This window comes from Oryctolagus cuniculus, chromosome 15 (assembly GCF_051225735.1).
Source record: "Oryctolagus cuniculus isolate XC-2025 breed Fujian yellow rabbit chromosome 15, ASM5122573v1, whole genome shotgun sequence".
NCBI lineage: Eukaryota > Metazoa > Chordata > Mammalia > Lagomorpha > Leporidae > Oryctolagus > Oryctolagus cuniculus.
In genome coordinates, this window is record NC_142881.1 from 64,339,203 (window position 1) to 64,365,298 (window position 26,096).

The 26,096-nt window shown below is 44.6% G+C and overlaps 1 protein-coding gene and 1 pseudogene across 51 annotated transcripts in view; both read right to left on the reverse strand.

Annotated features, from left to right (window-relative positions):
• USP54 (ubiquitin specific peptidase 54) overlaps positions 1–26,096 on the reverse strand; it is a 148,071-nt gene that overhangs the window by 2,444 nt on the left and 119,531 nt on the right. For 14 of the 50 annotated variants that reach the window (XM_070057811.2, XM_070057807.2, XM_070057813.2 and 11 more), the window contains 6 exons: positions 25,170–25,304; positions 24,071–24,266; positions 19,649–21,036; positions 8,769–8,887; positions 8,308–8,448; positions 644–830 (listed from right to left, as the gene is read on the reverse strand). In XM_070057811.2, the coding sequence (XP_069913912.2) occupies positions 644–830; positions 8,308–8,448; positions 8,769–8,887; positions 19,649–21,036; positions 24,071–24,266; positions 25,170–25,304 (2,166 nt within the window). The remainder of the gene's footprint in view (positions 1–643; positions 831–8,307; positions 8,449–8,768; positions 8,888–19,648; positions 21,037–24,070; positions 24,267–25,169; positions 25,305–26,096) is intronic. The other 36 variants (XM_070057814.2, XM_089313440.1, XM_089313445.1 and 33 more) reach the window with 11 other exon arrangements.
• Positions 3,677–8,233, reverse strand: LOC127484120 (adenosine 5'-monophosphoramidase HINT1 pseudogene; annotated as a pseudogene). Its single transcript, XR_016220968.1, has one exon. The product of XR_016220968.1 is annotated as an adenosine 5'-monophosphoramidase HINT1 pseudogene (transcript).

Here is a 26,096-nt window from a genome sequence, read left to right on the forward strand (position 1 = left end):
ACATCTCCCATTTATTCCTTCTCAACCAGGGGCAGGGATCCTTTCTTCAGCCAAGGGCCATGTGGATATATGTAACATCATTTGCAGGCCACACAAAATTACCGACTTGCAGGCCACACAAAATTAGCCCACTGTAGATTTATTGACTTTCGAGTCTCACCTGGTTGCCTTGGTAGGACCAGACCAAATGATTTCATGGGCCTTATTTATATGGCCCACAGGCCAGACTTTCCCATTATCCTGTAGACCTAGACCATCCCTTCTGAGACTCAGTGGATAAAATGTGAGAAAACTAGCTAATGGAGTTGATACTTTCTGGTTGGGGAGGGCGGGAGGATTCCAAAGACTCTCATTGGTTACTTAAAAGCTTATTCCATCGTCAGTGAAACAGTTATTGCTCACAAATACAGATTCCAGGGGTGCTGTTCCAGGCCCCTGGTCTAAGAACCATGGTGCCCAAAACATTATTTAGTCATAATTCATCCAAATCAATGCTTGATCTTAAATGTGTAATTCGTAGCCTTATACCACCCCTCTTTGGGACACCCCTGTCCCAATAGGTACACTGATTATCCTCAGAAGTCCCTGGAAAGGTACCATGTTGTGGCATATATTTGTAATGTTAGATTGGGTGGGAAGTTACCTGGGGATCTATGGGGCTCCCCTGCCATGCTGGGCATCAGGACACCTGGGGACAGGAACTGTGGCTGGGGAGGGTAGAGTTGGGGACCAAGGAGACACACAGGAGGGTCATGGATGACAGGGAGGGAAGAGGAGCTCGAACAACGGTGCCCGGTTTCCAAAGGCTTTTTCCTCACGTTTGATGAATCCTTATAATGAGACAAGACAAAAAACAAACAAAAAAAAAACATAGAGATGATGATTAACAAACAGCAGGATGTGGTTGGGTAAACACAGGCAAGCAAAAGGAAATGGAGGGAACTAGAGCGCAAATATGCCTCATTCTGGAGAAGGACCCAATCCACCAAGTCACTCTAAGAAACCAAACTTCATCTCCTTTTCCTTTAGCCATTCTTCCTCAGAGCCCTCACTTTCCAATCCTACCATTCAGTTTCTTAGCAAACTCCTTAATGCCAATAATAGAATTAGAGAGTGAGATAGAAATTAAAAATAAAGAAAAAATTGAGAGAGAGAGATACAGAATGCCTTAGAAGTTGTGAAACAATTCTATTCTTGCTCTAAGTATTGGAAACTAAAATGTGTCTGCTTAAGTGTAGAACTGATAACTCTACACCATTATTTTTCTTGCCACTGCCACATTCCACAGTGTTCCCTGTTGCCTATCAAGTTTGTATTCACTAATGCTATGTCTTGTTCTGTACTCATTACTCACTTGTGTGGTTAAAAACCCACAAGTATTGCCTTTAACATCTGAAAAACTAATATATCCAAAATTGAGCTGATTTCCTCCTGATACCATATTTTCCTAAGTCACCAAGACTCAAACATGGGCATTGCTCTTGATCTCCCACTTCCCATGCACAATTCTTTTAGTTGCCGAGTATTGTCATTTCTACACAGGATTTTAAATGCACCTGCAGCATTGCAGCAGCCTTCAATCTGATCTTCCTTTTATCTACCTCCTTAGAATGGACTACAAGATCCTATGTGATATGGGGCACTTCCAGTCTTTCTCACTTTATCTCCTTCCACTCCTGGACAATTTTATATTTTAACTTCCTCTTTTTTAAAAAAAGATTTATTTATTTATTTGAAAGTCAGAGTTACACAGAGAGAGGAGAGGCAAGAGAGAAAGAGAGAGGTCTTCCATTTGATGGTTCACTCCCCAATTGGCTGCAATGGCCAGAGTTGTGCCAATCTGAAGCCAGAAGCCAGGAGCCAGGAGCTTCTTCCAGGTCTCCCACTTGGGTGTAGGGGCCCAAGCACTTGAGCCATCTTTTACTGCTTTCCCAGGCCATAGCAGAGAGCTGGATCAGAAGTAGAGCAGCCAGGTCTCAAACCAGTGCCCACATGAGATGCCAGCGCTTCAGGCCAGGATGTTAACCCGCTGTGCCACAGTGCTGGCCCCTGTAGTTTAACTTTCTTAATGTTTCTCAAACACACCAAGCTCATTTCTATCTCAGGACCTTCATATTTAGTATTTTATTAAAAAGAATGTTCTTCTCATGGCCCGAACCTTCCTATCACCAGAGTCTCTGATCAAATGTGACTTCTAGAGAGCTAGTGTCCCCCAGTACCCTAACAAATTAACAACAGGCATTTGGCCTAGCAATTAAGATGGTCACATCCTACAGGAGAGTGTCTGGGTTCCATTTGCGATCTGGCACCCGATTCCAGCTTCATACTAATACAGACCCTGGAAGGCAGCAAGGATAGCTTACATAGCTGTTCCTACCACCCACATGGGAGAACTAGACTCGGTTCCCAGCATCTGGCAGTTCTAACCCAGCCACGAGTGCTTACAGGCATTTAAGGAGTGAACCAGCAGATGGGAGTGCTATATGTCTCTCTGTATCTTTCAAATAAATGAATAAACATTTTTTTTTTTTTGACAGGCAGAGTGGACAGTGAGAGAGACAGAGAGAAAGGTCTTCCTTTTGCCGTTGGTTCACCCTCCAATGGCCGCCGCGGCCGGTGCGCTGTGGCCGGCGCACTGCGCTGATCCGATGGCAGGACCAGGTGCTTCTCCTGGTCTCCCATGGGGTGCAGGGCCCAAGCACTTGGGCCATCCTCCATTGCCTTCCCAGGCCACAGCAGAGAGCTGGCCTGGAAGAGGAGCAACAGGGACAAAATCCGGCGCCCCGACCGGGACTAGAACCTGGTGTGCCGGCGCCGCAAGGCGGAAGATTAGCCGAGTGAGCCGCGGCGCCAGCCGAATAAATATTTTAAAAATTAGCCCTGGAGCTGGCATTGTGGTGTAGTAGGAAAAGCTGTCAACTGCAATGCCAGTATCCCATATGGGAGCCAATTCATGTCCTGGCTGCTCCATTTCTGATCCAGCTCCCTAAGACTTGGGAAAAGCATCAGAAGATGTCCCAAGTACTTGAGCTGCAGCCACTCAAATGGAAGACCCAGGAGAATCTCCTGGCTCCTGTTTTCAGGCTAGCCCAGCCCTGGCTGTTGCAGCCATCTGGAGAGTGTTCCAGTGGGTAGAAGAAAGAGCTCTCTCTTTGTCTTTCCCTCTATCTCTGTAACTCTTGCAAATAAATAAATAAATATTTTCAAAAATTAGTCTAAGAAAAGCCACTATTAACATCTATATTCTTTATTTTCCTGCCTTGTTTGTTTTTTTATCACACTTATCATTGTCAGAGGTTCTATCATTTATTTATTTATTTACTTTTAACCATGCAATAATGTCTTTTATTATGTATGTTTTTTCCAATATTTCTTTAATTTCTGTATACATAGGCAAAAGTGTGCTGTTTGTCACATTCTTCTTCTTTTTTTTTTAAGATTTATTTTATTTATTTGAAAGAGTTACAGAGAGAGGTAGAGAAAGAGAGAGAGATCTTTCATCCGATGGTTCACTCCCCAGATGGCTGCAGTGGCCAAAGCTGTGCCAATCTGAAGCCAGGAGCCAGGAGCTTCTTCTGGGTCTCCCACATGGGTGCAGGGGCCCAAAGACTTGAACCATCTTCTACTGCTTTCCCAGGCCATAGCAGAGAGCTGGATCAGAAGAGGAGCAGCCGGGACTAGAACTGGCACCCATATGGGATACTGGCGCGTCAGGCCAGGGCTTTAACCTGCTGCACCACAGTGCTGGCCCTTGTTTGTCACATTCTAACTGCAAGCTTTATCACTGTCTGGAAAAGGAACAATTATCTCTAACACATGCTTAATCAGGAGGCCAGTTCATCTGCTGACCCCTGAGAACATGGAGATGAACGTGATAGCCCGACTGTCCACCATCTGAACCCTCATTCACCACCATTCGGGAACCTTCTTCAGGCCCAGGTCAGCAGGACATTTCTTGCCAACAATCATTAAATATCCAAGAAGGCTTTCATCATCATCCTCTGCTGCAGAAATCTGGGATATATGTTTCTTTGGTATCACCAGAAAATGTGTTGGTGAATGAGGGGCAACGTTAAGGAAAGCAAGACACTGGTCATCCTCTAAAATGATTCTGGCTGGGATTTCCTTGCGGATGATCTTCCCGAAGATCGTGCTACCACCAGGCTGGGCAACCTGAGCCTTGGCGAGCTCATCTGCCATTCGGGCTGTCTCCTGTGTACCTCATTTGTTTATTTATTATTTTTCTCCTCTAGTTGAATATACTTTTCAGTATCCCCAATGCCACCAATGCTGGCATTGTAGACAGCAGGTTAAGCTGTAGCCTGTGACTCCAGCATCCCATGTAAGCACCGGTTTGAGTCCTGGCTGCTCCACTTTTAACCCAGCTCTCCGCTGGAAAGTCATGGGAAGGTTGTCTAAGTGCTTGGACCCCTGCCACACGAAAGGGGAGACCCAGTGCAGTTCCAGGCTCCTGGCTTCAGTCTGGCCTAGCCACAGTCATTGCAGCCATCATCTGGGGAGTAAACCAGTAGATAAAAGATTTCTCTCTGTGTGTCTCTCCCCTCTCTCTGTAACTCTGCCTTTCATCTTAAAAGATTCCAGCATCTTGAATAGCACCTGGAGCAATGCAGGCACTCAGTAAATAATACATTAAATACAATAACTTATATGCCACTATATCTAATTTCCTTTCATAGATTTCAATGTATTCAAGGGCAGAATATGTATTGTTTCATCAGTGTATGCTCACAGCACCTATCATGGGTACCAAAGTAAAAGTGTTTCAAGGGGCAGGCATTGTGGCATTAGTGGGTAAGTCCGCTGCCTGCAATGACAACATCCCATATGGGCACTGGCTGGAGACCCAGCTGCTATACTTCCTATCTGGCTCCCTGCTAATGTTCCTGGGACACCAGTGGAGGATGGCCCAAGTCCACTCCTACTCATGTAGGAGACCCTGCCTGTTGCAGTCATTTCAGGAGTGAACCAGCAGATGGAAGATTTCTGTCTCTCTCCCTATAGCTATGACTTTCAAATAAATAGATAAATAAATAAATAAGTCTTAAAAAAAGATTTATCTAAAAAAAAAGTGTTTCAAGATAAAAGGGATAATTTCCCAAGGACCCAGGAACCAGTTTTCTCAGCTACTGAAACACTCTTCCCTTGAACATCCAGTATATCCTACTTCCTGCTTTCCCTTCCATCTCTCTGGTCTTTTTCTTTTCCTCAGATTCCTTTTCAGGGTTCTTCAGAAGAACAATCTTAAATCTGATGTTCTTCAAGGAAATGTCCTAGCTCCTCTCCTCTTTCTGTAATATTCTTATCTTCTGTTCAATGGCTTTGATTCCCAATTTTTTTTCTTTTAGGAGATTTATTTATTCAAAAAGCAGAGTTACAGGGAGAGAGGAAGAGACAGAGAGAAGAGATGTCCATCTACTAGTTGACCCCCAAAATGACCACAATGGCCAGGACTGGCCAGGCCAAAGCCAGGAGCCTGGAATTCCATCTGGGTCTCCCACATGAGTGGCAGGGGCCCAAGACCATCTTCCACTGCTTTCCCAGGCACATTAGCAATGAGCTGGATTGGAAATGGAGCATCTGGGACTTAAACTGGCAGGCAGCATCTAAACAAGCTGTGTCACAGTGCCAGCCCAGATTCTCAAATTTTAATTTCCAGCTCACAAGTCTCATACCCAAAAGCCTACCAGATATCTACACTACAGTTAAATATATCCAAAACTTAATGTATATATTACCTCAAATATATAATTATCAACTCCAAAAGCTTGAGTGTGTCAACCTTGATTCTCCTCTGTTCAAACTGAGCAAGGAAGGTGCCATGTCCTATTGATATTGATTCCCTAGTTGGTTCTCCAATATGTCTACATCTCTGTAGCCTTCTAAACTCCTTATTATGACATACAGGGCGCTCTCTCTAGTCCATGACGTAACTCCTTGTTTGCATCCTTTCCAGGCTCACTGGTCAGCACTCTTGGTCATCTCCCATCAGCAGATTTACCATAACCAATGAGCTTCTAATTTAGTTAATATTTGTTTCAGGTCCCTTTACCTGCTATATTTATTTATCGTATTTGAAAGGCAGAGTTACAGAGAGGTGGGGGGAGAGACATCCCCTGGTTCACTCCTAAAATGGCCACAATGGCCTGGGCAAAGCCAGGCTGAAGCCAGGAGCCAGTGGCTTTATCCGGATCTCCCACAAGGATGACAGGGGCCCAAGCACTTGGGCTATTCTCTGCTGCTTTCCCAGGCCATTAGCAGGGAGCTGGATTGGAAGCTATGGCTAGGCGTCGTGGCATACGAAGTAAAGCCGCCACCTGAGATGCCAGCATCCCAGCTGGGCATTGGTCAGTGTCCCGGCTACTCCACTTCCATCTGGGACTGAAACTGTGGGTGGAAGACCTCTCTCTCTCTCTCTGTCTCTTCCCCTCTCTCTGTAGCTCTGACCTTGAAAATAAATGAATAGGGGCCAGCGCTTGGCCTAGTGGGTGAGGCCTCCACCTGCAGTGCCAGCATCCCATATGGGCACCGCTTCAAGTCCCGGCTGCTCCACTTCTGATCCAGCTCTCCCCTATTGCCTGGGAAAGCAGTAGAAGATGGCCCCTGCACCCTCGTGGGAGACCTTGAGGAAAATCTTGGCTCCTGGCTTCGGATCGGCGCAGTTCCAGCTGTTCTGACCAATTGAGGAGTGAACCAGCGGATGAAGACCTCTCTCTCTCTCTCTCTGCCTCTCCTTCTCTCTCTGTGTAACTCTGACTTTCAAGTAAATAAATCATCAAAAAAAGAAAGAAATGAAATGAATAAATATTTTTTTTTAAAAAAAAAGAAGAAGAGTAGCACGTGGGATTCAAACTGGTGCTCATATGGGATGCAGACGTTGTAGGTGGTAGCTTAACCCATTGCACTGCAATGACAGTCCCTCAAAGTTTTTGAATTATGTATTTTTTCAAATAATATATACTATATGAGCCCCATTTATTTTTTTTCTTAAGATTTATTTTATTTATTTGAAAGGCAGAGTTACAGAGAGACAGAGAGAGAGAGAGATCTTTCATCCGTTAGTTCACTCCCAAATGGCCACAACAGCTGGCCTTCCAATCTACAGATTATGAATTAGTACCATATAAAAAGTTACAATGAGGAAGATTTCATTTTCATAAATTTTATTTTCATTTTTCTACAAACTTATGTATTTATTTGAGAGGCAGAAAGACAATGAGAGAAACAGAGGGAGAGAGTGTCCCCATCCACCAGCATACCTCTCAAATGCCAACAACAACCAGGAGGCAGGGGGCTAAAGCTGGGAGCTGGGAAATCCCATGGTCCCAGGCCTCCCATGTGAGTGGCAGGAACCTAAATACTGGAGCCTGCACCAGCAGGAAGCTGGAGTCAGGAATGAGAGATAGGAATCGAAGCCAGGTTCCATGTGGAACACAGGCATCCCGAATGGTGACTTCACCTCTAAGCCAAAGACCCATTCCCAGGAAGATTTTTAAACATTTTCCTCTTCTTGTTAATGCACATGCTCTACACACACTGGATCCCACTCAATCACATACTGGGGAATAAAAGGCAAAAAAGCATGCCATCCTATTTCTTCCCTTCTTCCTTTGATCAGTGAGTTTTGTGAGTATAGTAAAGTGCTGACCCAGTCAGCAGTTTTGCTCCTTGGATTCTTCTTTTTTTTTTTAATTTAAAAAATTTTTTTATTTTTATTTTTTAAATTTTTTTGACAGGCAGAGTTAGACAGTGAGAGAGAGAGACAGAGAGAAAGGTCTTCCTTTTTCCATTGGTTCACCCCCCAAGTGGCCGCTACGGCCGGTGTGTTGCGGCCGGTACGCTGCACCAATCCGAAGCCAGGAGCCAGGTGCTTCCTCCTGGTCTCCCATGCAGGTCCAGGGCCCAAGGACCTGGGCCATCCTCCACTGCACTTCCCGAGCCACAGGAGAGAGCTAGACTGGAAGAGGAGCAACCGAGACAGAACCAGCACCCCAACCAGGACTAGAACCCGGGGTGCCAGTGCCACAGGCAGAGGATTAGCCAAATAAGCTGCGGTTTTGGCCCAGATTCCTCTTAAGGCTACTTTAAACCCTTTCAGAACTGTCATAGGAAAGGGAATATTCTCTGGGATCCAATTAAGTGCATGTAAATAAAATAATAACAATGTCCTCATTTTGCTGAGTACAAAAGGCAACAACCTTCAATTCCTCCCTCTCTCTGTACCTGCCCTGTAAATTGAACTGGCAAGGAAGAGAGTGATCTGAATGGATGGACCCTGATTCTACTTACAACACTGTGGTTAGAGACTGGAGCCTCCTCCCTCTCTGAGACAATGGTGCCACTGAGACCATGTGAGATGCGGCGAAAGTTCTCCGCACTGTACTGTTCATCCTCCCCACACTCCCTGCTGTGGCCTCGGCAAGCTGCAGCCTTCAAACACACAGACATATACAGACACATAACACCAGACCTGTCATTTTCCCACAGACTCTGTCCTCAGGGATACGGGAGCAAATAGGCAAGACTTACTAGTAAATACTTAATTGTAAATACTTGAAATGGACATATTTGAAAAGTAATGACCATGTAGCAATCCCCTCTCACTTAAAAGAAGTCCAAACTTAGACCTTGTTCACTTCTCCACATTACCATGTCTCTGCCTTATCACCAACGCTACTGTTCACTTCTCTCCATAATTCCATCCCCAACACAAATCCTAGGTCTAGCATTGTAGTACCCGAGGCTGCTACCTGAGATGCAGGCACTATATTGGCTTCATGAAGACTGTGCTCCATTTCTGCTGTTGGGGTCTTTGAGAGACCAGGACCAGGGGCTGAGTGCAACCTCCTTCCCATGCCATCTGCAGAGCCTAAGGAAGAAAACAAACACAAATTAAAGCTATTTCTATGCTGGGGTATTAACTCTGAGCATAGCAGCACAGACTCAGAAGTTCCTGTTTCATTAAATAGCAAATATGCATTCCTGAACCCAATAGAGGACACATTTCCAGAACTTACAAACAAGATTTTCAGAATATGGGATAATTTACAGCCTTTGAAGAACTCTGTAGACAAGAGGCTCTTTGGACAGATGGTTCAATGTCCCCATCTCACCTCATTTTATTTTTCTAAGCATAATCAACTCCTGCCAGACTTGGGCCTAAGACCTATAATACGTACAGAGGGAACTCCCTGACATGGTGATTTTCTAGAGTATCTGTAGTGACAAAGGAAACAATTACATCCAGTCTAGCTCAGAATCAAAATGAACACAGTAATTATGAACCAAACCTCCTCATCTTATAAACCAAGAAAATGAGTTCTAGGGCCTGACAGGTAGCTAGTAGCTTAACCAGAATTAAAATCCAACTCAGTTTATAGCACAGTACTCTTCATCATCTCACAGTATCTTCATCATCTGATAACCTCCTTTTATACACAAGACTTCTTCAGGAATATTTTACATGTGTAATACTCTTATTTCCCCTGTTTCCCTCAATCACTTAAATTCCAAACAACCACTAAATGCTATGTCTTCCTGGAAATATTTCTAGATTGTTCAAAAAGCTGCTCTAAACTGGATATTGACCCCCAAAAGGCTATCCCCAGTCCAACTAATGAAGTCTCCCATTCTGAAACTGTACATGTCCTTGACCTACATTCAACATACTGAGTGTACGTCCATAGCCAATACATCTCTCTCCCTCCCTCCCCCCCCTTCTCTTTCTCTCTCTCCGAGATCTCTAAGATTTATTTCTTTATTTGAAAGACAGAGCATCAGAGAGACAGGCAGAGAGTGAAAAAAAGACAGAGATTAGAAGCTAGCATAGTAGCGTAGTGGGTAAAGCTACCACCTATGATGCCAGCAACCTATATGGGCACCAATTTGTGTCCCAGCTATTCCACTTCTGATCCAGCTCCCTGGTAATATCCTGGGAAAAGCAGTGGAACATAGCCCAGGTGTTTGGGCCTCTGCCACCCAAGTGAGAGATCCGAAAGAAGCTCCTGGCTTCCACCTGGACCAGCATTGGCTGTTGCAGCCATTTGGGGAGTGAACCGTGGAAGGACAATCCCTTCGTCTCTCCCTTTCTCTCTGTAACTCTTACAAAATAAATAAGTAAATAAAAAGAAAGAAAGAAAGAAAGAAAGAAAGAAAGAAAGAAAGAAAGAAAGAAAGAAAGAAAGAAAGAGAAAGAAAATAGAGAGATCTTTCATCTACTGGTTCACTCCCAAAATGTCTGTAACAGCAAGTTTGGACCAGGTCAAAGCCAGGAGCCATCATGCCAGGGATCCAAGCACTTGAGCCATCCTCAGTTGCCTTCCCAGGCACATTGTCAAGAAGTTGGATTGGAAGCAGAACAGCTGGGTCTTAAACCAGCACTCTGTGGAATGCTGGGAGCTGGGATCATGAGCAGCAAGTTAACACATTATGCCACAATGCCAGCCCCTCCAATTCATGTCTTGATCTGATACTTAGATTGTAATATATGATGGTATTTCAAAAAGTTTGTGGAAAATGTAATTAAAGATAATGTGCACTTTCCATGAATGTTTTGAAGTTCCCTCATATATATCTGGCTAAAGCATAATATTTCTGATATAAGTATTAAAGATCAGCTATTTTCAGCAGCTTTCTAGTGTTCAAAGGTGGTGGTTACAATACCAACTCAGATTCATCTGTAAATTTTAAAAATTACAGTTTCTGGCCGGCACCACGGCTCAACAGGCTAATCCTCCGCCTAGTGGCGCCAGCACACGGGGTTCTAGTCCCAGTGGGGGCACCAGATTCTGTCCCGGTTGCCCCTCTTCCAGGCCAGCTCTCTGCTGTGGCCAGGGAGTACAGTGGAGGATGGCCCAAGTGCTTGGGCCCTGCACTCCATGGGAGACCAGGAGAAGCACCTGGCTTCTGCCTTCGGATCAGCGCGGTTGGAGGGTGAACCAACGGCAAAGGAAGACCTTTCTCTCTGTCTCTCTCTCACTGTCCACTCTGCCTGTCAAAAAAAAAAAAAAAAATTACAGTTTCTGAGGTCAATGTTGTGGCACAGCAGATTAAGCTGCCACTTGTGACACCAGCACCTCATATCAGAGTGCTGGTTTGAGTCCTCACTGTTCTGTTTCTGATGCAGCTCCCTCTAAAGTGCCTGGGAATACAGCAGAAGATGGGTTCCTGCCACCTATATGGGAGGCCCAAAAGGAGTTCCTTGCTCCTGGATTCGGCCTGCACCAGCCCTGCCTGTTGTGGCCATTTGGGGAGTGAACTAGCAGATGGAAGATTGCTCTCTCTCTGCTTTCTGATTAATAAATAAAACAAAACTTAAAACATAAAGCTTTCTGGATTTCACCACAGACCTGAATCAAAGCTTTATCAGATTTGGGAATCTTAATTTTTTATAAGTCTCCTAAAAAAGTATGAGATAATATCCTGGGACATTTGTGTGTTATACACTTCCTAAAAAGCAAACTAGAAATCTCCATTAGAATTGAAAATATAGTGGCTGGGACCAGCACTGTGGCACAGTGGGTTAATGCCCTGGTCTGAAGCACTGGCATCCCATATGGGCACCGAGTCCTGGCTGCTCATCTTCCGATACAGCTCTCTGCTATGGCTTGGGAAAGCAGTAGAAGATGGCCCAAGTCCTTGGCCCCTGCATCCGTGTAGGAGATTTGGAAGAAACTCCTGGCTCCTGGCTTTGGATCAATGCAACTATGGCTGTCGTGGCCATTTGGGTAATCAATCAGATGGAAGACATCTCTCTCTCTCTCTCTCTCTCTCTCTTTCTCTCTCTCTGCCTCTCTGTAACTCTGCTTTTCAAAGAAATAAATAAATCATTTTTTAAAAAAGAATTGAAAATATATTTGGGTCAGTTGTTTGGCACAGCAGTTAAGATTTCCCAAGTGATGCCTACATCTCATATTGGAGTGTGTGGTTTGAGTCCAGGCTCCTCTGCTTCTAATCCACCTTCCTACTAGTGTATACCCTGGGAGGCAGTAGACAATGGCTCAAGGATCTGGGTCTCTGCCATCCAAGAGTAAGATTCAGAACAAGTTCCACGCTCCTGGCCCAGTTCTGGCTGCTATAGGCAACTGAAAATGAACCAGTGGATGGAAGATTTCTCTCTGTCTCTGTTTCTCTCTGCATTTCAAGTAAAATGAAAATAAACAAAAATTAAAGAACAAAAAAGAATTGAAAGAGCTAGCAGGGGGTTACGGTGCTGCTTATAACACAGGCATCCGATATGGGAATGTCGGTTCAAGTCCAATCTGCTCTGCTTCCAATCCAGCTCCCAGCAAATGCACCTGGGAATGCAGCAGGAGATTGGCCATGGAAGACTCAGACGCAGTTCTTGGCTCTGGCCTGGTCCAAGCCTAGCTGTTGTGGCCATTTAGGGAGTGAATCAACAGTGGATGATCTTTCTCTCATTCTGTGATTCTCCCCCTATCTCTGTAACTCTGCCTATCAAATATACTTTTTTTTTTTTTTTTTGACAGGCAGAGTGGACAGTGAGAGAGAGAGAGAGACAGAGAGAAAGGTCTTCCTTTGCTGTTGGTTCACACTCCAATGGCCGCCGCGCTGATCCGATGGCAGGAGCCAGGTACTTATCCTGGTCTCCCATGGGGTGCAGGGCCCAAGCACTTGGGCCATCCTCCACTGCACTCCCTGGCCACATCAGAGAGCTGGCCTTGAAGAGGGGCAACCGGGACAGAATCCGGCGCCCCGACCAGGACTAGAACCCGGTGTGCCGGCGCCGCAAGGTGGAGGATTAGCCTAGTGAGCCATGGCGCCGGCTCAAATATACCTTTTTTTTTTAAAGATTTACTTATTTATTTGAAATTCAGAGTTACACAGAGAGAGAGAGAGAGGCAGAAAGAGAGAGGTCTTCCATCTGCTGCTTCACTCTCCATTGGCCGCAATGACCAGAGCGAATCCGAAGTCAATCCAAAGCCAGGAGCCAGGAGCCTCTTCCATATCTCCCATGTGGGTGCAGGGGCCCAAGGACCTGGGCCATCTTACACTGTTTTCCCAGGCCATAGCAGAGAGCTGGATGGGAAGTGGAGTAGCCGGGACTCAAACCGGTGCCCATATGGGATGCTGGTGCTTCAGGTCATGGCGCTAACCCACTGCGCCATGGTGCCAGCCCCCTCAAATATACTTTTTAATTGAAAATATATTTACCTTCTTACCCAATAATTCTACTCTTGGGAAAAAGAAAAAATACCAGTTTGTACCATATATCTAAAATGTTGTTTTCTTCTTGCATTGTTTGTAGTTGCCAAGAACTAGAAATAAAGTAATAGTCATCTGTAGCAGAATGGCTAAAGACCTTACAACATCCTCAATATCAAATATTGCTCAGCCACTTTAAAATGAATAAACTGGGGCCAGCTACTGGGGCATAGCAGGTAAAACCACCACCTGTAGTGCTAGTATTCCAAATGGGCGACAGTTTGAGTCCCAGCTACTCCACTTGCGATCTAGCTCTCTGCTGTGGCCTGGGATAGCAGTAGAAGACGGTCCAACTCTTTGGCCCATGCACCTATGTGGGAGACCAGGAGGAGGAAGCTCCTGGCTTCTGGCTTTGGATCAGCCCAGCTCCAGCCACTGTGACCATTTGGGGAGTGAACCAGGGATGGAAGACCTGTTTCTCTCTCTCTGCCTGTGCCTCTCTAACTCTATCTTTCAAATAAATAAATATATCTTTTTTTGAAAATCAAACAAAAATAAAGAAGAACAAACTAGGGGCCAGTCTTGTGGCATAGTGGGTAAAGCTGCTGCCTGTCATGCTGTCACCCCATGTGGGTGCTAGTTCATGTCCCAGCTGCTCCACTCCGACCCAGCTCCCTGCTAATGGCCTGAGAAAAGCAGCGGATAATAGCCCAGCTGCTTGGGCCTCTGCCACCCACTTAGGAGACCCGGATGAAGCTCCTGACTCCTGGCTTCAGTCTGGCTCAACCCTGGCCATTGCAGTCACTTGGACAGTGAACCAGTAGATGAAAGACCTTTCTTTCTCTGCCTCTCCCTCTCTCTCTCTCTACAACTGACTTCCAAATAAGAAAAAAAAATTTTTTAGGCCGGCACCGCGGCTCACTAGGCTAATCCTCCACCTTGCGGCGCCGGCACACCGGGTTCTAGTCCCGGTGGGGCACCGGATTCTGTCCCGGTTGCCCCTCTTCCTGTCCAGCTCTCTGCTGTGGCCCAGGAGTGCAGTGGAGGATGGCTCAAGTGCTTGGGCCCTACATCTGCATGGGAGACCAGGAGAAGCACCTGGCTCCTGGCTTTGGATCAGTGCGGTGCGCCGGCCGCAATGGCCATTGTAGGGTGAACCAACGTTAAAGGAAGACTTTTCTCTCTGTCTCTCTCTGTCTCTCTCTCACTGTCCACTCTGCCTGTCAAAAATAAAAAAAAAATTTTTTTAACAAAGAATAAACTGAATTAAACAAGATGACTCAGAGGGATTTTCATGAAATACTGGTAAATTAAAAAAAGATGATCTACAATACAACCTCCAAGCAAAAAATTATATGTGTATATTTAAGTCTATACAGTGTTATATGAGCAGAAAAATATAGAGGTATACACACTATATTATTATCTGGGGAGACAAGAGATAAAAGGTAGAGACTGAAGTGAAGAAAAAGAGACAGGACATTTAGTTATAATAAAAATAGCACTATGCTAGTTTCCTTTTACATACATCTCTAAACATAATTTTTTAGCCTCTCCTCAGATGACTATATAGAGTAAGTTTTGTTTTTTTTTTTTTTTTGACAGGCAGAGTGGACAGTGAGAGAGAGAGAGACAGAGAGAAAGGTCTTCCTTTGCCGTTGGTTCACCCTCCAATGGCTGCTGCGGCTGGCGTGCTGCGGCCTGCACACCACGCTGATCTGATGGCAGGAGTCAGGTACTTATCCTGATCTCCCATGCGGGTGCAGGGCCCAAGCACCTGGGCCATCCTCCTCTGCACTCCTAGGCCACAGCAGAGAGCTGGCCTGGAAGAGGGGGCAACCGGGACAGAATCCGGCACCCCGACCGGGACTAGAACCCGGTGTGCCGGTGCCGCAAGGCGGAGGATTAGCCTAGTGAGCCGCAGCGCCGGCCTTATATAGAGTAAGTTTTAACAATTACAGCTGTCTGCCTGTGCCAGCATTCAATATGGCTGCCAGTTTGAGTACTGGCTGCTCTACTTCTGATCCAGTTCCCTGGCTAATGCTCCTGGAAAGGCAGCAGGTTACCCAAGTCCTTGGGCTCCTGCACCTATGTGGGAAATGCAGGTAGAGTTCTAGGCTCCTGGGTTCAGCCTGGCCCAGCCCTAGCCGTTGTGGTCACCTGGGAGAGTTAATCAGAAAATGGGAGTTCTTTCTAAGAAAGACAGAAAGGGGCCAGCACTGTGACGCAGCGGGTTAATGCCTTAGCCCGAAGTGCTGGCATCCCATGTGGGCGCCAGTTCAAGACCCAGCTGCTCCACTTCTGATCCAGCTCTCTGCTATGGCCTGGGGAAGCAGTAGAGGATGGCCCAAGTCCTTGGGCCCCTGCACCTGCATGGGAGACCTGGAAGAAGCTCCTGGCTCCTGGCTTTGGATTGGCGCAGCTCTGACCATTGTGGCCAACTGGAGAGTGAACCATCGGATGGAAGACCTCTCTCTCTGGCCTCTCCTCTCTCCGTGTAATTCTGACTTTCAAATAAATAAATAAATCTTTAGAAAAAAAAAGGAACGAAGCTTTATATTTTCAGTGCCATGCATGTCATCTATAAAAAGCTATATAAAATATACAATAAATGATTTTTGATACATCACCACAATCAGTTTTGAAGTACTTTCATTACCTCAGAAATTCTATATCCATTAGCAGATATTCCTCATTTTTCTCTACTCTTCTTCTCTGCTTCAGGCAACTAGTAATCTATTTTCTGACTCTATATATTTGCCTGTTTTGGAAATTTCAGATAAATGTAAATGGAATCACACAGTATTTCTTAAAAGTTTTATTCATGTATTTATTGAAAGGCAGAATGACAGAGAGAGGGAGGGAAAGAGAGAGAGAGATCAAGATCTTTCTTTCACTCACTGGTTCACTCCCCCAAATGGCTGGAATAGCCTGGGGGAGCCAGGCCAAAGCCAGGAGAAAAGATCTCCATCCTGACCTCCCACATGGATGGCAGGGGCCACATTCACTGCCTTTTTAGGCACATGATTAGGAAGCTGGATCAGAAAGGGGGTGGCTAGAACTCAGACAGGTATTCCAGTATGGAATACAGTATTGCAAACAGTGGCCCAACACTGGCCCCAGTATGTTATATTTTGTTGCTATATTAAATTTGACATGATTATAGTTACCAAAGAATTACATAATCTGTGCTGTTGATCTATTCTGAATTTCATAGTATGTTGAAGTTGGGCAGACATTTTACTTACAGATATCACCCTATAGATATCTACTTAAAAAAGGAAAAATAACTCTTGTTATAGAAACTTTCAAATACATTAAAAAGTAAGGAGTAAAAGAAAATATTGTAATACCCTTCCCAGTATTTATTAACAACTTGGAAGCTGGAGCCAGGAATTAAAACTCAGGCACTCTGGTTTAGGGTTCAGGCATCTTACTCACTAAGCCAAAAATGCACTACAGGTAGATTCTTTTTTTTTTCTTTTTCTTTTTCTTTTCTTTTCTTTTTTTTTTTTTTTTTTTTTTTTTTTTTTTTTGACAGGCAGAGTGGACAGTGAGAGAGAGAGACAGAGAGAAAGGTCTTCTTTTGCCGTTGGTTCACCCTCCAAAGGCCGGTGCACCGCACTGATCCGATGGCAGGAGCCAGGTACTTATCCTGGTCTCCCATGGGGTGCAGGGCCCAAGCACTTGGGCCATCCTCCACTGTACTCCCTGGCCACAGCAGAGAGCTGGCCTGGAAGAGGGGCAACCGGGAAAGAATCCGGCGCCCCGACCGGGACTAGAACCCGGTGTGCCAGCGCCACAAGGCGGAGGATTAGTCTAGTGAGTCGCGGCGCCAGCCTAGATTCTGGTTTTTTTTTTTTTTTTTTTTTTTTTTTTTTTAAAGACAGAGTTTCAGAGAGAGGTAGAGACAGGTCTTCCATCTGCTGGTTCACTCCCCAGATGGCCGCAATGGCTGGAGCTGTGCCAATCCGAAGCCAGGAGCTTCTTCCGGGTCTCCCACACAGGTGCAGAGGCCCAAGGACTTGGGCCATCTTCTACTGCCATCCCAGGCCATAGCAGAGAGCTGGATCGGAAAAGGAGCAGCTGGGACTAGAACCGGTGCTCATATGGGATACTGGCGCTTCAGGCCAGGGCTTGTAACCTACTGCACCACAGCACCAGCCCCTCTAGGTAGCTTCTTAAAATCAGTTTATGTTCACTATTAAGTAAAAAAATAACGGTTTGTAGACATTCTTTCACACTGTTTTCTTAAATATAATCTTGAGACTAATTTGCCAGTCTGTATCAATGGATTTTTAAAAGTTTATAACCTTCATCTAGTTATTGGACTTCTAATTTTTTTTAAGTTTTATTATTTATTTTCATCTTCTCTGAAAGACAGAGAGAACTTTTCCAATTGTCAGTTCACCCCCGTCTTCCAAGGGCCTGGAACACCCAGGGATTGGTCAAGCCAAAGCCAGGAAGGTGGAATTTAATATAAGTATCACACGTGGTATCAGGGACCCAAGTACTTCAGCCAGCATCTGATGCCTCCAGGGTGCGCATCAATAGGAAGCTGGATTGGAAGCTGAAAAGTCAGGACTCAAACAAGGCATGCCACTACGGGATGCAGGAGTCCTAAGCAGTGAATTAACCACCATGCCAAACACTCATCTCTTTTTAAAAGTTCATTATGGGCTGGTGTTGAGCCAGCATCCCATATGGGTACTGGTTCAAGTCCAAGATGCTCCATTTCCAATCCAGCTCTCTGCTATGGCCTGGGAAAGCACTAGAAGATGGCCTGGGAAAGCACTAGAAGATAGCCTAACTCCTTGGGCCCCTGCACCTGCGTGGGAAACCCGGAAGAAGCTCCTGGCTCCTGGCTTTGGATTGGTGCAGCTCCAGCCATTATGGTCAATTGGGGAGTGAACGAGTGTACGTAAGACCTCTCTCTCTCTCTCTCTCTCTGCCTCTCCTTCTCTCTCTGTGTAACTCTGACTTTCAAATAAATAAATAAATCCTTAAAAAAAATTCATTCTAGAGATAATCAGACCCGGCAAAACACAAATGCAAAGATATTCCTCACAGTGCTACAATATAAAAAAATTGTGAACAATTTAAATATTCAATTATAGAAATATATAGAAATCAAAACCAAGTGTAAACATGAAAATATTGAATTTATCAATGATTTTTCTTATATTTTATATTTTATTTTTCTTATATTTTATGTGGTTTTAAAGCTATCTACAGTGAAAAAATGTTCCTATTTGGAGTAATCTATTTTAAGGTTATTTTGGCTTTTTTTTCTAAAACATAATATCTGGGGTGGGTGCTTGGCCTAGCAGTTAAGATGTTACTTGGGGAGAGCTCCGCCCATACAGTAATGCTTCTTGCTAATGCACAACCTGGAAGACAGTAGGTAATGATTCAAATAGTTGGGTCCTTGTCACCCAGTCTGGGAGAACCAGATTGAGTTCCAAGCTCCCAGCTTCATCCTTGCCCACTAATGGCTATTGCAAGCAATTGAGGGAATGAACCAGCAGATGGGAGCTGCCCCTTTTTCAAATGAACTAAGTATGATGTCTCAAACTTAAAAAAAAAAAAAGAAGAAGAAGAAATATATATACACACACACAATGTTTAACATTCAACTAATTCAATATTGCAAAGTATTATTTTGTATATTCATTACTATTTTTAAAAAAGATTTATTAATTTGAAAGGCAGAGTTACAGAGAGAGAAAGGGGAAGACAAGAGACAGAGAGAGGTTTTTCCATCTACTGGTTTACTCCCAAAATGAACACAATGGCCGGAACTGGACCAAGCCAATGCCAAGATCCCAGAACTCTATCCGGGTCTTCTACATGGGTAGCTGAAGGACCAAGCATGTGGGTCATATTCTGCTGCTTTCACAGGTACATTAGGGAGCTAGATCAGAATTAGAGCAACTAGAACTTAAAACCACACTCAGATGGGATGCTAGCATTGCAGGGCTGGCTTAACTCAGTGTAGTCTGGAAATGCCCCACTGGAGACTTGGTTCAGTGTGGACACCCTTGTTGCAAGGTGAACTTGAAGGGTGATCTTGGGATTAGTTCAGTTCCTAAGCCACAGAAGAATGACTTTTTTTCTCTCAGACTCTCCTCCATCCCCCATCTCTTGCTAGTCACTCTCAAAGACCTATAAACCTATAAACCATTCTTTAGCACTGAATACTGGAGAAGCCACAAACAAATATTTAGTGTTCCATGCTTTTTTAGAAGGAAGGAATTGGTCCCCTATTCCCACACTCTGGTTCGAAAAACATCTAGTTCTTGTCCTGAAGACTTTCTGAGTAACTTCTGAATAAAGTCAGAAGTTCTACTACTTCTTTCTTAACTAGAAATATAGTATAGAATACTACTCCTCTTCTGATTTTGTCATCCTACTTTGAGCTTGTATGTTGGCATCTACTCCTCCCCAACCCTGGCCGAAATCTTACCTATTTGGCTAAGGGGGTGCCAGGGCACATCCTCCTGCCCCCATCCAGAACATCCAGCTTGAGAAGCCCGCAGACTGGCCTGGTAGAGAGACTCCAATTCTGAGGTCTCCTGCTCTGTGTCTTGGTTCCAATGTGGATGCAAAAGGATATGATTTCTCTCTGAATAGGTTACACAGGTATGGGAATTGTGGGGGGAGGACCTAATTCCTGGCCCAGGAACCCCATGTTCAAGCTGAGAATCACAGAGTCTAGTGACGTTCACCCAGGAATCCAGAGGCAAGGAAGTCCCCAAGTCGATACTGCTGCCCACCTCCTTAGGCCTAGCTTCTCTTACTTGGGACAGCTTTCCTTGGTATACAGATGGCTCTACCAACCTGGGCTGTCCTCTCCCAGAAGTTTCACCATTAGACAGTCCAGAGTTCATGGCAAGAAGAGGATGGTCATTAGGGTCTTCCCAGGAAGGCAGCCTGTCTCTTCCATCCACAGAGGGCTGCTGTTTTGCCCAAAGACAATGACCTTTCCCTTGATCCTGTAGGACAGGAGGCTTAAAGTTAGAGGGAGAAGAGTTCTTCCTTAGACTGTTTGGCAAATGTCTGTCCTGGGAACCTGGACTGTCCCTCGTAGAGGTACCTTGCATCCTCTGGAACTGCTCCGCCAGAGAACGGACAAGTCCCTTTTTGCTGGGAAAGTCTGGCCTATAGGGCTCCTCGCTGCCTCTGTCCACTTTTGAAGTCAGTGACGTTTGGGGGCTTTGGGTTTGGAGGCATTGGTTAGTTTTCTGCACAGTATCAGGAGAATGAAGCACAGATGAAGACGAAGCAGGCATTATGGGATGGCAGGCCCTATATGGGGGAAGGCTGGGCTGAGCTGATGAACTTGAAGAGCTACAGTTTGGAGCATGTACCTCTCTCTCAGAGGTGGCTATTCCAGTTGGGTATGACCCTGGCATCACCAGGGATGGGTCAGCAGAATCTCTCTTTTCTTGGAGCAACTGTTCTTGAGCAATGCCTCTTCCTTCTGGTGGAGGGAACTTGCTGCAGTTGCCATCATCCCTGTGGCCTTGCGGCTTACCCTCTGAGGCATCCAACGGCACCCAACCATGAGAATTCTTCTCTGTCCTCTCTGCTGGTTTGGGTAAACCCTGCCTATGGAATGCAGAGTGGTCAATACTGTCCACCTCAACTGAAGTCAGAATCTTTGAGGCAGATCTACTGGGAGAATTGTGCTGTGGGGAAGATGGCGCAAGTGATTCTGGGAATAGTGATGAGCGTGGCTCATGGCAGGAAGCAGATGAGTGGAAGAAAGAACTGGCCCCAAACTCTGTATCCGTGTGGGATTCCAAGTGGGCCTCTGGGCTTAACAATACTTGGAGCGGGATAGGCTGTTCACTGAAACAAATTGAGAGATCCAGTCAGAAGCTGCCTTGATTGACAAGAACACTTTCAAAAGGAACTGTTCATTCCATTTCCATTTCTAGCTATCCTTAGAGAGAATGGTTAAAAATAAATAGAGAGACAAGCACAAGTGTCAACCATTCAGAGGTTCACAAAAGACACACGGTCAGCCCCACCCAGGTGAAGAGGTAATATTAATCCTTTTTTATCAAATGCTATCAACAAAGTCGCACAGTACAGTGCAGTCTAATCACATTCTACCTGCAAATTAAAAAAAAAATAATATAAATTGTTAAACCCACAAGCAGATGACATAGACAGTAAGCAAAGCATGAAAACACACATAACAAACAACAAAACTCCAGGATGCTGTACAGGCAGGGAAGTCCTCCTACCTGAAGGATCCTGAGAGGTGGCCCAGCCAAAGGCACCAAAAGGCCACATTTAGAGAATACAGGGTGATATGGGCTCAGGAAATTACATAGAAATCAACCATTTCTAATGTGTTTTCATAATTTGGACAAGACTGTATTATTCCCTGAGATGTTTCCTCAAAATAATATACTACAATTATCTTAAGATTTAGGAGTAGAAATAGAAATTAACTGTATATGGCCAGCGCCGTGGCTCAATAGGCTATTCCTCGACCTGCGGTGCCGGCACCCCAGGTTCTAGTCCCGGTTGGGGCACCGGATTCTGTCCCGGTTGCTCCTCTTCAAGTCCAGCTCTCTGCTGTGGCCCGGGAAGGCAGTGGAGGATGGCCCAAGTGCTTGGGAGACCAGGAGGAAGCACCTGGCTCCTGGCACCGGATCGGTGCAGCGCGCTGGCCGCAGCAGCCATTTGGAGAGTGAACCAATGGAAAAGGAAGACCTTTCTCTCTGTCTCTCTTTCTCTCACTGTCTAACTCAGCCTGTTAAAAAAAATAAAAAGAAAAGAAAAGAAAAGAAATTAACTGTATTTTGTTGGTTTCTTACTAATTGTTTTGTATTTCTGACATAAAAAACTCAGTGTTACAAGCATGTAAATAAAACTTCAATCATTCACATATATCAAGTGGTGTAACTTTCCTGTAAAGAGTTTAGCTGCCTAAACTGCTGATATACAAAACGAGTTTCTAAATTTGAACAAGGGGAATGTGTTAGGTGCAGTGGGTAAGTACCATTTGGAACCCACATCCACTGTATTAGAGTGCTTGGGTTAAAATTCTGGCTCTCCTTCGAATTCTAGCTTCCTGCTAATGTGCACCCTGAAGAATAACAGATGTTGGCTCAAGTAGTGGGATCCCTGCCACTCACATGGAAACCCAGATTGAGTTTCTGGTTCTTAACTACAGCTTGGCCCAACCCTGGCTATTGTGGGCATTTGAGAAGTGAAATGGAAGATCTCTGTCTACCTGCCTCTCTCTCTCTCTCTATCTTAAATAAATTAAATTAAATATATATATATATGTAAATTACATTTGAATGAAAGCACAGGTTGAGCGTCCCTAACCTGAAAATCCAAAATCTGAAATGCTGCCAAATCTAAAATTGCTTGAGTGTCATGTCAATATTCAAAAGGTTTCGTCAGCGCCGCGGCTCAATAGGCTAATCCTCCACCTAGTGGTGCCGGCACATTGGGTTCTAGTCCCGGTCAGGGCGCCGGATTCTGTCCTGGTTGCCCCTCTTCCAGGCCAGCTCTCTGCTGTGGCCCGGGAGTGCAGTGGAGGATGGCCCAAGTGCTTGGGCCCTGCACCCCATGGGAGACCAGGAGAAGTACCTGGCTCCTGCCTTTGGATCAGTACGGTGCGCAGGCCACAGCGCGCCAGCCGTGGCAGCCATTGGAGGGTGAACCAACGGCAAAGGAAGACCTTTCTCTCTGTCTCTCTCTCTCACTATCCACTCAGCCTGTCAAAAAAAAAAAAAAGGTTTCAGATTTTGAAGCATCTCAAGTTTTAGATTTTCAGATTAGGGATGTTCAACCAGTAAAGACTATGCAAATATTCCCAAATTTGAAAAATGCCAAACTCTGAAATACTTCTAATCCCAAACATTTAGAGTAAGACATTCAATCTACATACTGTAAACTTTTGTGGGTACAGTCACCCAGCCACCCTTATAACATGAAGAATATGATATAGGGGAAGCCTAATTACAAAAGGCAATATTACAGAAGGAATAAGGAAATGCATTTTATATCAAACAGACCTGGATATGAATTCCACACTTCTACCACTTGGATATCTTACTTGTCCTCTCTGAACCTCACTTTCCTTAAAGTGAAACATGCTAGATAATAGCCTCTATCTCTTAAGTTTAGCATTATGAGAATGAAGTAAAACATCCAGAGTGCTTACTTAGCTAAATGATTGGACTCGACAAATGCTCAAAAACTGTTAGCAACTTTTATTATTCTTATTTTTTTCAATTATTCTTATATTTGAGAACTACTCAAACCCATTAACAGCTAAAAATAATTTTTACTTAAATTCATGTATTCCAAATAAAAGCCAAATTCCAAGGCTACAATGTAGGAACTACACCAGTGGCTTCTGAGATTTTTTCTTAGCCTTGACCATAAAGAAGCAAGGCAAAAGGAATTTCATGTATTTTCTCTGTGGTTTAATCAGAGCAAGACTACTTTGTCTGATTCTGTAAGGGACAAGAAGCACTGAAATTCCAAAATAAACGACATGGTTGCTATTGCAACATCAAATGTAGCCTAGATTGATACATGTAAGAACAGAATATGTACAAGCACAATCACTGTGTTATTATACAAGTCCAAGGACAAACTCACCTGCAGGAAATTTGGACAAGTGGTCTACTTATGCTGCTGTACTTTTTGCATCTTTCTGGAAACTATTAAGCAAAGGACCAGCAGTGCATTGAGTTTTTCACTGTATGTCTCACCTGAGAGAAGAAAATCTTTTCGGAGGGCTCTTCTCTCTCCCCCTACAGTCACCAAGACAATGAGAGCTCTTGTACAGAGCACGCACGGTTACTTCCTCCCCTGCCATCCATATACTAACATGGCTCCCAAGCACTACCTTGTCAGCTGAGGGAAGGCCCCTCCCTGAGAGGGGAGGCAAGCTGAGGGCTGCGACGGCTGCTGCGATGACTGCTGCTGATGCATGCGATCCTGCAGGCTCCGTGCTTTTCGAATACTGATTTGCAACTTCTTATCGACTAGGGCTCTGCTGTGTGTGCTAGAGCTGGCACCATGCAGGGCAAGTCTTAGTTTAGCTAAAATGCAAAAGAAAATATAGCAGAAACAGAACACAAAATACGAACAAAAATAAAAAGAATAAAACTGAACTAAAAATGAGCAAATATATGCAGTAAAACTCAAAATATGCAGCAGGAATGCAATGCATGGACCATGCATGTGCTGTCCAAGGCACATAGCTGGCTCTGGCTGTAAGGAACATTCATGGAAGCCAGGGAGGCCAAACAGGTTAATTCAAATGAAAACAAAACAAAACAAAAGCTAAACTAAAATGAGTCAGGAAGATAAACTATTGCTTACATCTTAGAAGTTGCCACTCTTTACTCTTTTCAACTGACCTGTCCAACTCCAGTCTCTATACTCTACTCTCAACTCCCCCTTCCAGATGGCCAATAGCAGATATAAGATCCATACCTGCATCTGCATTTATAGAGCACAACTTCTTAAGGGTCACATTTAGGAATCAGATTCGAAGCCTCAGTCCCTTGATGCAACTTTATTGTGTTGCATACCAGGGAGGGAAGGGAGAAACAAAAGGAATCAATCAAATAAATTACAGTGGAAAGTCACAGTGCTAGGAAATCGTAACCAACTCATTCAGTTTTCCTACCATAAGCTCCAACTCAATAGTCAGTGACCAGAGAAAGAGCAGACTAACCTCATGTCTGAGGTCTGATAATCTTGGAGTAGGAAGGTAGGCAGAGCTGGAGGATTCTTTTGTGGATTCCTGTGAGGTTACTCCAGTAAATATCCATAGGCCATAGTGACCTTGCAGAGCAAAGACAGCTAATGGGCCTCAGTGTGGGAGCACGAGTGAGGAGACATAAAAACCATTTTTACCTCATATGAGTGACAACACAAATAAAATCTATTGTGAAGTTAGTCAAAATTGCATAGCCATAGCAGTTAGAGTTACTTACAGATAGCTTCGTTACAGAGAGCCAAAGCTGCGGCACAGTCTCCCTTTTGTTCCAGATGCAGCGACTCTTCAAACACTGAATCTGCCTCCTGTAGGGACCGCTCAAAGCCGTCACTCCTCCCTGAAAGGGCCAGCACTTTTCATTTTCATTACAATTCGTTCCAACTTTTGTTACATACTGTAATTTCCCTTTAGTACATGCAGATCCTTGCTGCTGAGCAACTGGAATACCCCTACTCCAACTGTCCACTGCGAGTGAGAATTCTCCAAAACACGTAGGACATCCACTTTTCTATTAACTGAGGTCTTACGGAGGCCATGAAAGAGACATGTCATCACTGGCCACATATTTCAACTACAGGACCTCTCAGAGTCCCTCAAGGAAAGAACAAAATGTCATCTCTTATGCCTAGAACTGAGCTCCTCTTCCATAAAACAGCAGGATACATCTTGTCAACTACTGTCAGAACACCCTAGACTTTCACTCACATCTCCACTACCATCTTACGGCAAAGTGGCTTCACTAATCTGTGGGAAGACATCTATACCACCTCTTTCCTATGTTAATTCACAGTGTTCTCTGCCCCATCCCAAACTGAAAAATCAGTGTACTTCCTGTCTCAGTGTATAGACCATTGTAGTTGGTTCACATTCAGAGACCTTTCATCAGCACTATTAAATACTTTTATCACGGCTTTGTTCAACAAAACTACCTCCAAAAAGTCACCTTCCTGTAAAGTAAACTTGGAATATTCTTTTGTCTTCTCAAAGTGAATGTGTGCCAAAGCCAGTGCAGAAGACTCCATGCACAGTGGCAGATGAAGAGGTTAGGAAGAATAGTAAGAGCAACTCTTGCAAATAAACCCTTGTTTATGTGCCCCTTTTATTTCTAAATTCACTCATAACCATAAACTGGCAGAAAGCTGTA